The sequence below is a fragment of the Salmo trutta genome, chromosome 13 (genome assembly GCF_901001165.1).
Source record: "Salmo trutta chromosome 13, fSalTru1.1, whole genome shotgun sequence".
Taxonomy (NCBI): domain Eukaryota; kingdom Metazoa; phylum Chordata; class Actinopteri; order Salmoniformes; family Salmonidae; genus Salmo; species Salmo trutta.
The window spans coordinates 40095971-40108748 of NC_042969.1; the positions used below are offsets into that span (position 1 = coordinate 40095971).

Genomic DNA, 12778 nt, shown 5'->3' on the forward strand with positions numbered 1-12778 from the left:
ATATGTGTGTGTGTGTGTGTGTGTTTGTGTGAATACGTGTGTGTGTGTGTGTTTGTGTGAATACGTGTCTGTGTGTGTATACGTGTCTGTGTGTGTGTGTGTGTGTGTGTGTGTGTGTGTGTGTGTGTGTGTGTGTGTGTGTGTGTTCTCACCTCCCAGACGCCTTCGTAGTTCTGTTTCTTCAGCCTGATGGCCCAGTTCTCAGGACAGGCGTCAGAACAATGGTCCATGCTGAGAATGGTGGGCCGCGTCAGAACCACCCCCGGAGGACCACAGCTCACTATGGGACTCAGCAGGGTCTGGCAGCCCACCAAGGGTAACCTGCATGGGTGGAGAGAGAGGAGAGGTTATGGGGAGTAGGCAGAGGGGAGGGGGGGGTAGGTGAGGGTAGGAGCAGAGGGGAGACGGGAGGAGAGGGTGGTAGAGGGTAGGGGCAGAGGAGAGATGGGATGAGGTATTGGTAGAGGGTAGGGGCAGAGGGGAGACGGGAGGAGAGGGTGGTAGAGGGTAGGGGCAGAGGGGAGACGGGAGGAGAGGGTGGTAGAGGGTACAGGACAGAGGAGAGATGGGATGAGGTATTGGTAGAGGGTAGGGGCAGAGGGGAGACGGGAGGAAAGGGTGGTAGAGGGTAGGGGCAGAGGGGAGACGGGAGGAGAGGGTGGTAGAGGGTAGGGGCAGAGGGGAGACGGGAGGAGAGGGTGGTAGAGGGTAGGGGCAGAGGGGAGACGGGAGGAGAGGGTGGTAGAGGGTAGGGGCAGAGGGGAGACGGGAGAAGAGGGTGGTAGAGGGTAGGGGCAGATGGGAGGAGAGGGTGGTAGAGGGTAGGGGCAGAGGGGAGACGGGAGGAGAGAGTGGTAGTGGGTAGGGGCAGAGGGGAGACGGGAGGAGAGGGTGGTAGAGGGTACAGGACAGAGGAGAGATGGGATGAGGTATTGGTAGAGGGTAGGGGCAGAGGGGAGACGGGAGGAAAGGGTGGTAGAGGGTAGGGGCAGAGGGGAGACGGGAGGAGAGGGTGGTAGAGGGTAGGGGCAGAGGGGAGACGGGAGGAGAGGGTGGTAGAGGGTAGGGGCAGAGGGGAGACGGGAGGAGAGGGTGGTAGAGGGTAGGGGCAGAGGGGAGACGGGAGAAGAGGGTGGTAGAGGGTAGGGGCAGATGGGAGGAGAGGGTGGTAGAGGGTAGGGGCAGAGGGGAGACGGGAGGAGAGAGTGGTAGAGGATAGGGGCAGAGGGGAGACGGGAGGAGAGGGTGGTAGAGGGTAGGGGCAGAGGGGAGACGGGAGAAGAGGGTGGTAGAGGGTAGGGGCAGAGGGGAGATGGGAGGAGAGGGTGGTAGAGGATAGGGGCAGAGGGGAGACGGGAGGAGAGAGTGGTAGTGGGTAGGGGCAGAGGGGAGACGGGAGGAGAGTGTGGTAGAGGATAGGGGCAGAGGGGAGACGGGAGGAGAGAGTGGTAGTGGGTAGGGGCAGAGGGGAGACGGGAGGAGAGGGTGGTAGAGGGTAGGGGCAGAGGGGAGACGGGAGAAGAGGGTGGTAGAGGGTAGGGGCAGAGGGGAGATGGGAGGAGAGGGTGGTAGGGACAAAGGGGAGACGGGAGGAGTGGGTGGTAGTGGGTAGGGGCAGAGGGGAGACGGGAGGAGAGGGTGTTAGAGGGTAGGGACAGAGGGGAGATGGGAGGAGAGGGTGGTAGGGGCAGAGGGGAGACGGGAGGAGTGGGTGGTAGTGGGTAGGGGCAGAGGGGAGACGGGAGGAGAGTGTGGTAGAGGATAGGGGCAGAGGGGAGATGGGAGGAGAGAGTGGTAGTGGGTAGGGGCAGAGGGGAGACGGGAGGAGTGTGTGGTAGAGGGTAGGGGCAGAGGGGAGACAGGAGAAGAGGGTGCTAGAGGGTAGGGGCAGAGGGGAGATGGGAGGAGAGGGTGGTAGAGGGTAGTGGGGAAGGGTTAGATGAGAGTAGGGGCCAAAGGGGAGAGGGGGTGTATAAGGGTTGGGGGAGAGATGTTGGGGTGGGAGAGAGAGTTAAGGGAGCAAGGTGGAGGAGGAAAGACAGTAGGGCTTTCTTCATGAGTTGTTTAGAGTCACTAATGATCAGACGCGGGTCTACTTTACCATCTAGATAATCTGCAGTAGCTAGCTTGTGGTAGAACCCTTTACATCAGTGGAGCTGGCTAACTGGTACTGGTGCTGTGAGCTGCAATGATCCTTGTTAACAAGGCCATGCAGTGTGAAGAATAAGCTGCAGTCAAACTCTATGGTAATTTACCTCTCTAGGGTAGGGGGCAGTATTTTCACATCCGGATAAAAAACGTACCCGATTTAATCTGGTTATTACTACTGCCCAGAAACTAGAATATGCATATAATTGTTTGATTTGGATAGAAAACACCCTAAAGTTTCTAAAACTGTTTGAATGGTGTCTGTGAGTATAACATAACTCATATGGCAGGCCAAAACCTGAGAAGATTCTGTACAGGAAGTGCCCTCTCTGACCATTTCTTGGCCTTCTATACTCTCTTTATCGAAAACAGAGGATCTCTGCAGTAACGTGACACTTTCTAAGGCTCCCATAGGCTCTCAGAAGGCGCCAGAACGTTGAATGATGACTTTGCAGCCCCTGCCTGAAAAACAGTAGCGCATTTGATCCAAGATGGCGTAGCAGTTCAGACGTCCTGTCGTGTCCCGTGTATATATATATATATTTACATATTTTTTTCTTCACTTATCTTTTTACATTTTTTTATTCTAAATACTCAACCTCAAAGCACTCTCCTGCAACCCGCCTCACCAATTAAAAAAAAAAAGAAAGTATTATTTACCTCATCTGAATTCCACAACAGAAGCTAGCCAGAGGTTAGCCATTTTCACTGGCTAACGTTGAAGTTCAGCTAGCCACGGTTAGCTGTCCTCAGCTATCCATTAGCTCGAAAAGCTATCGGCAGTTTTTGTACAGCGCGACTCAGACCAGAGCATATCGGACCTATTCTCTCTCCTTTCCCCGATTTCTACAGCAGGCTCTGGACATTTACACCTGGATCTTGCAGCTAACTAGCTGCTACCTGAGTGACTATTGGCAACGTCGGTCACGGAATTAACACACATTATTACGGAGCTAGCCAGCTAGCCAGCTGAAGAGTTCCGTCAGCCACTCGTGGGCTATTCCTGAGCTAGCCAGCTGAAGTGTCTCCTGGGCTACAACTCACCTATCCTGACCCGTTTTACTGCCGATGCGGAGCCCCATCGGGTCTTCACGACTGGACCACCGACGTTATCTGCCCGAGGGAGTTATCCAACTGGCCCCTCCGTCGCGACGTAACCTGATCGCCCATCTGCGGCCGGCTAATCGTTAGCTGTCTTTCCGGCTGCGATCTGAATAGGTCTATCGGACACTTTTCTTGGGCCACTATAACTAACTATTTTGCCAATTTGGACAGGTCCCCCCTTCCACACGGAACCCCACTAACCCACAGACGGAAACGCACGAGGTGGCTAAAAACAGACCTCCCTCCCATCTTCCACCAGCTTGCTACCTATGGCCCTGCTAGCTGTCTGAATCTCACTGGACCCTTTGATCACTCGGCTAAGCATGCCTCTCCTTAATGTCAATATGCATTGTCCATTGCTGTTCTGGTTAGTGTTAATAGGCTTATTTCACTGTAGAGCATCTAGCCCTGCTCATTATACCTTATCCAACCTCTCAGTTCCTCCACCCACACATGCTATGACATCTTCTGGTTTCAATGATGTTTCTAGAGACAATATCTCTCTCATAATCACTAAATGCCTAGGTTTACCTCCTCTGTACTCACATCCCACCATACCTTTGTCTGTACATTATACCTTGAAGCTATTTTATCGCCCCCAGAAACCTGCTCCTTTTTCTCTCTATTCTGGACATCACAGACGACCAATTCTTATAGCTTTTAGCAGTACCCTCATACTTATTCTTCTCTGCTCCTCTGGGGATGTAGAGGTGAATCCAGGCCCTGCAGTGCCTGGCTCCACTCCTACTCCCCAGGCGCTCTCTTTTGATGACTTCTGTAACCGTAATAACCTTGGTTTCATGCATGTTAACATTAGAAGCCTCCTCCCTAAGTTTGTTTTATTCACTGCTTTAGCACACTCTGCCAACCCGGATGTCCGAGCTGTGTCTGAATCTTGGCTTAGGAAGTCCACCAAAAATCTTCATCCCTAACTACAACGTTTTCAGACAAGATAGAACGACCAAAGGGGGCGGTGTTGCAATCTACTGCAGTGATAGCCTGAGTTCTGTCCTGCTATCCAGGTCTGTACCCAAACAATTTGAACTTCTACTTTTAAAAATCCACCTCTCCAAAAACAAGTCTCTCACCGTTGCCGCCTGCTATAGACCCCCCTCGGCCCCTAGCTGTGCTCTGGACACCATATGTGAACTGATTGCCCCCCATCTATCTTCAGAGCTCGTGCTACTAGGTGACCTAAACTGGGACATGCTTAACACCCCAGCCATTCTACAATCCAAGCTCAATCTCACACAAATTATTAATGAACCCACCAGGTACAACCCCAAAGCCGCAAACACTGGCACCCTCATAGATATCATCCTAACCAACGTGCCCTCTAAATACACCTCTGCTGTTTTCAACCAAGATCTCAGCGATCACTGCCTCATTGCCTGCACCCGTAATGGGTCAGCGGTCAAACGACCTCCACTCATCACTGTCAAACGCTCCCTGAAACATTTCAACGAGCAAGCCTTTCTAATCGACCTGGCCCTGGTATCCTGGAAGGATATTGACCTCATCCCGTCAGTAGAGGATGCCTGGTTATTTTTTTAAAATGCCTTCCTCTCCATCTTAAATAAGCATGCCCCTTTCAAGAAATTTAGAACCAGGAACAGATATAGCCCTTGGTTCTCCCCAGACCTGACTGCCCTTAACCAACACAAAAATATTCTGTGGCGTTCTGCATTAGCATCGAACTGCCCCCGCGATATGCAACTTTTTAGGGAAGTTAGAAACCAATACACACAGGCAGTTAGAAACGCCAAGGCTAGCTTTTTCAAACAGAAATTTGCTTCGTGCAACTCCAACTCTAAAAAGTTCTGGGACATTGTAAAGTCCATGGAGAATAAGAACACCTCCTCCCAACTGCCCACTGCACTGAGGATAGGAAACTCTGTCACCACCGATAAGCCCACTATAATTGAGAATTTCAATAAGCATTTTTCTATGGCTGGCCATGCTTTCCACCTAACCACCCCTACTGCATTCAACAGCACTGCACCCCCCACAGCTACTCGCCCAAGCCTCCCCCATTTCTCCTTCTCCCAAATCCATTCAGCTGATGTTCTGAAAGAGCTGCAAAATCTGGACCCCTACAAATCAGCTGGGCTTGACAATCTGGACCCTTTCTTTCTAAAATTATCTGCCAAAATTATTGCAACCCCTATTACTAGCCTGTTCAACCTCTCTTTCGTGTCGTCTGAGATTCCCATAGATTGGAAAGCAGCTGCTGTCATCCCCCTCTTCAAAGGAGGTGACACTCTTGACCCAAATTGCTACAGACCTATATCCATCCTACCCTGCCTTTCTAAGGTCTTCGAAAGCCAAGTCAACAAACAGATTACCGACTATTTTGAATCTCACCGCACCCTCTCCGCTATGCAATCTGGTTTCAGAGCTGGTCATGGGTGCACCTCAGCCACGCTCAAGGTCCTAAACGACATCGTAACCGCCATCGATAAGAAACATTACTGTGCTGCCGTATTCATTGACCTGGCCAAAGCTTTTGACTCTGTTAATCACCACATCCTCATCGGCAGACTCAGTAGCCTTGGTTTCTCAAACGATTGCGTCGCCTGGTTCACCAACTACTTCTCTGACAGAGTTCAGTGTGTCAAATCGGAAGGCCTACTGTCTGGACCTCTGGCAGTCTCTATGGGGGTACCACAGGGTTCACTTCTTGGGCCAACTCTTTTCTCTGTATACATAAATGATGTCGCTCTTGCTGCTGGTGAATCTCTGATCCACCTCTACGCAGACGACACCATTCTGTATACTTCTGGCCCTTCTTTGGACACTGTGTTAACAACCCTCCAGACGAGCTTTAATGCCATTCAACACTCCTTCCGTGGTCTCCAACTGCTCCTAAACACAAGTAAAACTAAATGCATGCTCTTCAACCGATCGCTGCCTGCACCTGCCCGCCCGTCCAGCATAACTTCTCTGGACGGTTCTAACTTAGAATTTGTGGACAACTACAAATACCTAGGTGTCTGGTTAGACTGTAAACTCTCCTTCCAGACTCACATCAATCATCTCCAATCCAAAGTGAAATCTAGAATTGGCTTCCTATTTCGCAACAAAGCATCCTTCACTCATACTGCCAAACATACCCTCGTAAAACTGACCATCCTACCAATCCTCGACTTCGGCGATGTCATTTACAAAATAGCCTCCAATACCCTACTGAACAAGCTGGATGCAGTCTATCACAGTGCCATCCGTTTTGTCACCAAAGCCCCATATACTACCCACCACTGCGACCTGTACGCTCTCGTTGGCTGGCCTTCGCTTCATAATCGTCGCCAAACACATTGGCTCCAGGTCATCTACAAGACCCTGCTAGGTAAAGTCCCTCCTTATCTCCGCTCACTGGTCACCATAGCAGCACCCACCTGTAGCACGCGCTCCAGCAGGTATATCTCTCTGGTCACCCCTAAAGCCAACTCCTCCTTTGGTCGTCTCTCCTTCCAGTTCTCTGCTGCCAATGACTGGAACGAACTACAAAAATCTATGAAACTGGAAACACTTATCTCCCTCACTAGCTTTAAGCACCAGCTGTCAGAGCAGCTCACAGATCACTGCACCTGTACATAGCCCATCTATAATTTAGCCCAAACTACTACCTCTTCCCCTACTGTATTTATTTACTTTATTTATTTTGCTCCTTTGCACCATATTATTTATATTTTAACTTTGAACTTTCTTCAAACTACAAATCTACCATTCCAGTGTTTTTCTTGCTATACTTTATTTATTTTGCCACCATGGCATTTTTTTGCCTTTACCTCCCTTATCTCACATCATTTGCTCACATTGTATATAGTCTTATTTTTTTCTACTGCATCATTGATTGTATGTTGTTTTATTCCATGTGTAACTCTGTGTTGTTGTATGTTGTCGAACTGCTTTGCTTTATCTTGGCCAGGTCGCAATTGTAAATGAGAACTTGTTCTCAACTTGCCTACCTGGTTAAATAAAGGTGAAATAAATAAAAATAAAAATAAAAAATTGGATAGTGGTCGATCTGAGAACAATGAGATGGGTGTGCGCATGCACGTGAAGAGGCCATTTTACATTTTCAGTCTTTGAACGAAAAAGACGTCTCCCGGTCGGAATATTATCGCTATTTTACGAGAAAAATCTCATAAAAATGTATTTTAAACAGCGTTTGACATGCTTCGAAGTACGGTAATGGAATATTTTGATGGAATATGGAATATCACTGTTCGGATAGTGTCTTGAACGCAAGAACAAAACAGAGGATATTTGAACATAACTATGGATTATTTTGAACCAAAACAACATTTGTGGATGAAGTAGAAGTCCTGGGAGTGCATTCTGACGAAGAACAGCAAAGGTAATCACATTTTTCTTATAGTAAATCTGAGTTTGGTGAGTGCCAAACTTGGTGGGTGTCAAATTAGCTAGCCCGTGATGGCGAGCTGTCTACTCAGAATATTGCAAAATGTGCTTTTGCCGAAAAGCTATTTTAAAATCTGACACCGCGATTGCATAAAGGAGTCCTGTATCTAGAATTCTTAAAATAATTGTTATGTTTTTTTGTGAACGTTTATCGTGAGTAATTTAGTAAATTCACCGGAAGTTTTCGGTATGTTTGCTAGTTCTGAATGTCACATGCTAATGTAAAAAGCTGGTTTTTGATATAAATATGAACTTGATTGAACAAAACATGCATGTATTGTATAACATAATGTCCTAGGAGTGTCATCTGATGAAGATCATCAAAGGTAAGTGCTGCATTTAGCTGTGGTTTTGGTTTTTGTGACATTATATGCTAGCTTGAAAAATGGGTGTGTGATTATTTCTGGCTGGGTACTCTCCTGACATAATCTAATGTTTTGCTTTCGTTGTAAAGCCTTTTTGAAATCAGACAATGTGGTTAGATTAACGAGAGTCTTGTCTTTAAAATGGTGTAAAATAGTCATATGTTTGAGAAATTGAAGTAATAGCATTTCTAAGGTATTTGAATATAGCGCCACTCGATTCCACTGGCTGTTGACTAGGTGGGACGCACATACCCTAGAGAGGTTAACGGCCTCCTGGTCAGGCTCCGTAGACGTGCACATCGCACACCGTTCCCGAGTATACTACTCGCCAATGTCCTGTCTCTTGACAACAAGGTAGACGAAATTCGAGCAAAGTGTTGCGTTCCAGAGAGACATCAGAGATTGTAACATCCTCTAATTCCCGGAAACACGGCTCTCTCGGGATATGTTGTCGGAATCGGTTCAGCCACCGGGCTTCTCCATGCATCGCTCTGAAAGAGATAAACACCTCACTGGGAAGAGGAAGGGCAGGGGTGTATGCTTCATGATTAATGACTCATTGTGTAACCATAACAACACACAGGAACTCAAGTCCTTCTGCTCACCCGACCTAGAATTCCTTACAATCAAATTCCGGCCATATTACGACGGCCCTCAAGGAACTTCACTGGACTCTATGTAAACTGGAAACCATATATTCTGAGGCTGCATTTATTGTAGCTGGGGATTTTAACAAAGGAAATTTGAGAACAAGGCTACCTCTATTCTATCAGCATATTGATTGTAGTACACGCAGGGGTAATACACTCGATCACTGCTACTTTAATTTCCGCGATGCATACAAAGCCCTCCTGCGCCCTCCCTTCGGCAAATCTGACCATGACGCAATCTTGCTCTTAACGTCTTATAGGACCCTCCCCTCCTATAGGCAGAAACTCAAACAGGATGTACCAGTGACTAGAACCATTCAATGCTTGCCTGACCAATCGGAATCCAAACTTCAAGATTGTTTTGATCATATGAACCGAGATATGTTCCCGTCAGCCTCAGAGAACAACATCGACCAATACGCTGACTCGGTGAGTGAGTTTATAAGAAAGTGCATTGGAGATGTTGTACTCACTGTGATTATTTAAACCTACCCTAACCAGAAACCGTGGATGGATGGCGGCATTTCGTCTAAAACTGAAAGCGCAAAACACTGCATTTAGCCATGAAAAGAGGCCTGGGAATAAGGCTGAATATAAATAGTGTAGTTATTCCCTCCGCAAGGCAATCAAGCAAGCGGAATGCCGGTACAGGGACAAAGTGGAGTCGCAATTCAACGGCTCAGACATGAGACGTATGTGGCAGGGTCTACAGGAAATCACGGACTACAAAAAGAAAACCAGCCACGTCATGCTTCCAGACAAACTAAACACCTTCTTTGTCCGCTTTGAATATAATACAGTGCCACCGTTGTGGCCCACTAACAAGAACTGCGCCCCCCTTCTCCGTGGCCGACGTGAGTTAAACATTTAAACGTGTTAACCCTCGCAAGGCTGCCTGCCCAGACGACATCCCTAGACGCGCCCTCAGAGCATGCGCAGACCAGCTGGCATGCTTACAGACATATTCAATCGCTAGGTAATCTCTCCCTATCCCAGTCTGCTGTCCCCACATGCTTCAAGATTGCCACCATAGTTCCTGTACTGAAGAAGGCAAAGGTAACTGAACTAAATGACTATTGCCCCGTAGCACTCACTTCTGTCATCATGAAGTGCTTTGAGAGACTAGTCAAGGATCATATCACCCCCACCTTACCGGCCACCCTAGACCAACTTCAGTTTGCTTACCGCCCCAATAGGTCCACTGAGGAAAAAAATTGCCATCACACTGCACACTGCCCTAACCCATCTGGACAAGAGGAATACCTATGTAAGAATGCTGTTCATTGACTACAGCTCAGTATTCAACAACATAGTACCCTCCAAGCTCATCATCAAGCTGGAGGCCCTGGGTCTCAACCTCGCCCTGTGAAATTGGCTCCTGGACAGGCCAAAAAGATCATCAAGGACAATAACCACCCGAGCCACTGCCTGTTCACCCCGCTACCATCCAAAAGGCGAGGTCAGTAGAGGTGCATTAAAGCTGGGACCGAGAGACTGAAAAACAGCTTCTATCTCAAGGCCATCAGACTGCTAAACAGCAATCACTAACTCAGAGAGGCTGCTGCCTACATTGAGACCCAATCACTGGTCACTATAATAAATGGATCACTAGTCACTTTAAACAATGCCACTTTAAATAATGCCACTTTAATAATGTTTACATATCTTACATTAATAACCTGTTGGGGCTAGGGGACATTATTTTCACGGCCGGATGAAAAACGTACCCAATTTAAACAGGTTACTACTCTGGCCCAGAAAATAGAATATGCATATTATTAGTCGATTTGGATAGAAAACACTCTGAAGTTTCTAAAACGGTTTGAATGGTGTCTGTGAGTATAACATAACTCATATGGCAGGCAAAAAACCTGAGAAAAATGGAATCAGGAAGTGGGAGAAATTAGAAATGTAGTTTTGTTTTGAATCCCTTGAAAAACTACAGTGACATAGGATTTACGTGCACCTCCTAACTCTTCCATTGGCTGTCAACAATATTTAGGAACTGGTTTTAACCGTCATCTGTTACCGGGCAGACAATTATGGCTCAGTCAGTCACTGGCCAGTCTGAGGAGATGCACGTGACTTTGTTGTTTTTTTATTTTTCTTCTGGGATGAACACGTGTTGCCCGGTTGTAAATTATCGCAATTTTACGTTAAAAAATACCCTAAAGGATTGATTGTAAACATCGTTTGACGTGTTTCTACAAACGGCAATGGAACTTTGAACATTTCGTCTATGGATTTGCGTCCACGCCACATGGCATTGTAAAGTGTTCTGGATGGGTCAACAAAACGGACGTATTTGGACATAAATTATGGACTTTGCAGAACAAATGAACATTTCTTGTGGAAGTGGGTGCCCATCCGAGTGCATTCCGCCGAAGATCAGCAAAGGTAAGTAAATATTTCGAACAAATTGTTAGAGATTTGTCGACGCTGTGGTTGTAGGCTAACTGTATAGCTTAGCATTGAAGGCTAAGTTCTGTACTCAGAATATTGAACAATGTGCTTTTTCAGTAACGTTATTTTGAAATCTGACAAAGTGGTTGCATAAAGGAGTAGATTATCTCTAATTCTTTAAATAATTGTTAATAATTCTATCAACGTTTATGAGTTCTTCTGTAAATTAAATGTGCCTATTCACCGGGAGTTATGGGGAGAAAACATTTTCTGAACGTCACGCGCCAATGTAAAAATTGGGTTTTTGGATATAAATATAAACTTGATCGAACAAAAAATGCATTTATTGTCTAACATGATGTCCTAGGAGTGTCATCTGATGAAGATTGTCAAAGGTTAGTGCTTAATTTTAGCTGTATATCTGGTTTTGTGATGGCTATCATGCTTGAAATCGGACAATGTGATTGGATTAACGAGTAGAGTATCTTTAAAGTGCCGTATAATACTTGAATTTTAATTTTGAGATTATTTTGTTTTGAATATCGCGCCGTGCTATCTCACTGGTTGTTGTCCAACCAATCTCGTTAGCGGGATTGTATCTCGAAGGGGTCCTCATATCATATGTATATTTTGATTTGATTTATACTGTATTTTATACCATCTATTGCACCTTGCCTCATCCATATACTGTATGTATATGTACAGTTGAAGTCAGAAGATTACACACAACTTAGCCAAATACATTGAAACTCAGTTTTTCACAATTCCTGACATTTAATCCTAGTAAAAATTCCCTGTCTTAGGTCAGTTAGGATCCCCACTTTATTTGAAGAATGTTAAATGTCAGAATAATAGCCGAGAGAATTATTTATTTCAGCTTTTATTTCTTTCATCACATTCCCAGTGGGTCAGAAGTTTACATACACTCAATTAGTATTTGGTAGCATTGCCATTAAATGGCTTAACTTGGGTCAAACGTTTTGAGTAGCCTTCCACAAGCTTCCTACAATAAGTTGGGTGAATTTTGGCCCATTCCTCCTGACAGAGCTGGTGTAACTGAGTCAGGTTTGTAGGCCTCCTTGCTCTCACATGTTTTTTCAGTTCTGCCCACAATTTATATAGGATTGAGGTCAGGGCTTTGTGATGGCCACTCCAATACCTTAACTTTGTTGTCCTTAAGCCATTTTGCCACAACTTTGGAAGTACGCTTGGGGTCAATGTCCATTTGGAAGACCCATTTGTGTCACGGCTGTCGTAGGAACGAGCGGACCAAAGTGCAGCGTGTGTGTCGTTCCACATATTTATTTATACTGTGAAACTATGCAATATATAAATACACTGAAATAAAAAAACGTGACGCAGAGATGAACACATAAACAACTCAAAATTAATCACCCACAAAACCCAGGTGAAAAAACCCCTACTTAAGTATGATCTCCAATTAGAGACAACAAGGACCAGCTGCCTCTAATTGGAGATCTTCCAAAACAAAACGCCAACATAGAAATACAAAACTAGAACCTAAACATAGAAATAGAAAACCTAGAAAAAAACCTGTCACACCCTGACATCTTTCTATGGTCAGGACGTGACAATTTGCGACCAAACTTTAACTTCCTGACTGATGTCTTGAGATGTTGCAATATATCCACATCATTTTCCTGCCTCATAATGTCATCTATT

The 12778-nt window shown here is 46.1% G+C and overlaps 1 protein-coding gene across 1 annotated transcript in view; it reads right to left on the reverse strand.

The window, feature by feature from the left end:
• LOC115205773 (netrin receptor UNC5A) overlaps window positions 1-12778 on the reverse strand; it is a 231584-nt gene that overhangs the window by 114559 nt on the left and 104247 nt on the right. Inside the window, exon 6 of the mRNA XM_029772088.1 lies at window positions 153-321. Within this exon, the coding sequence (XP_029627948.1) occupies window positions 153-321 (169 nt within the window). The remainder of the gene's footprint in view (window positions 1-152; window positions 322-12778) is intronic.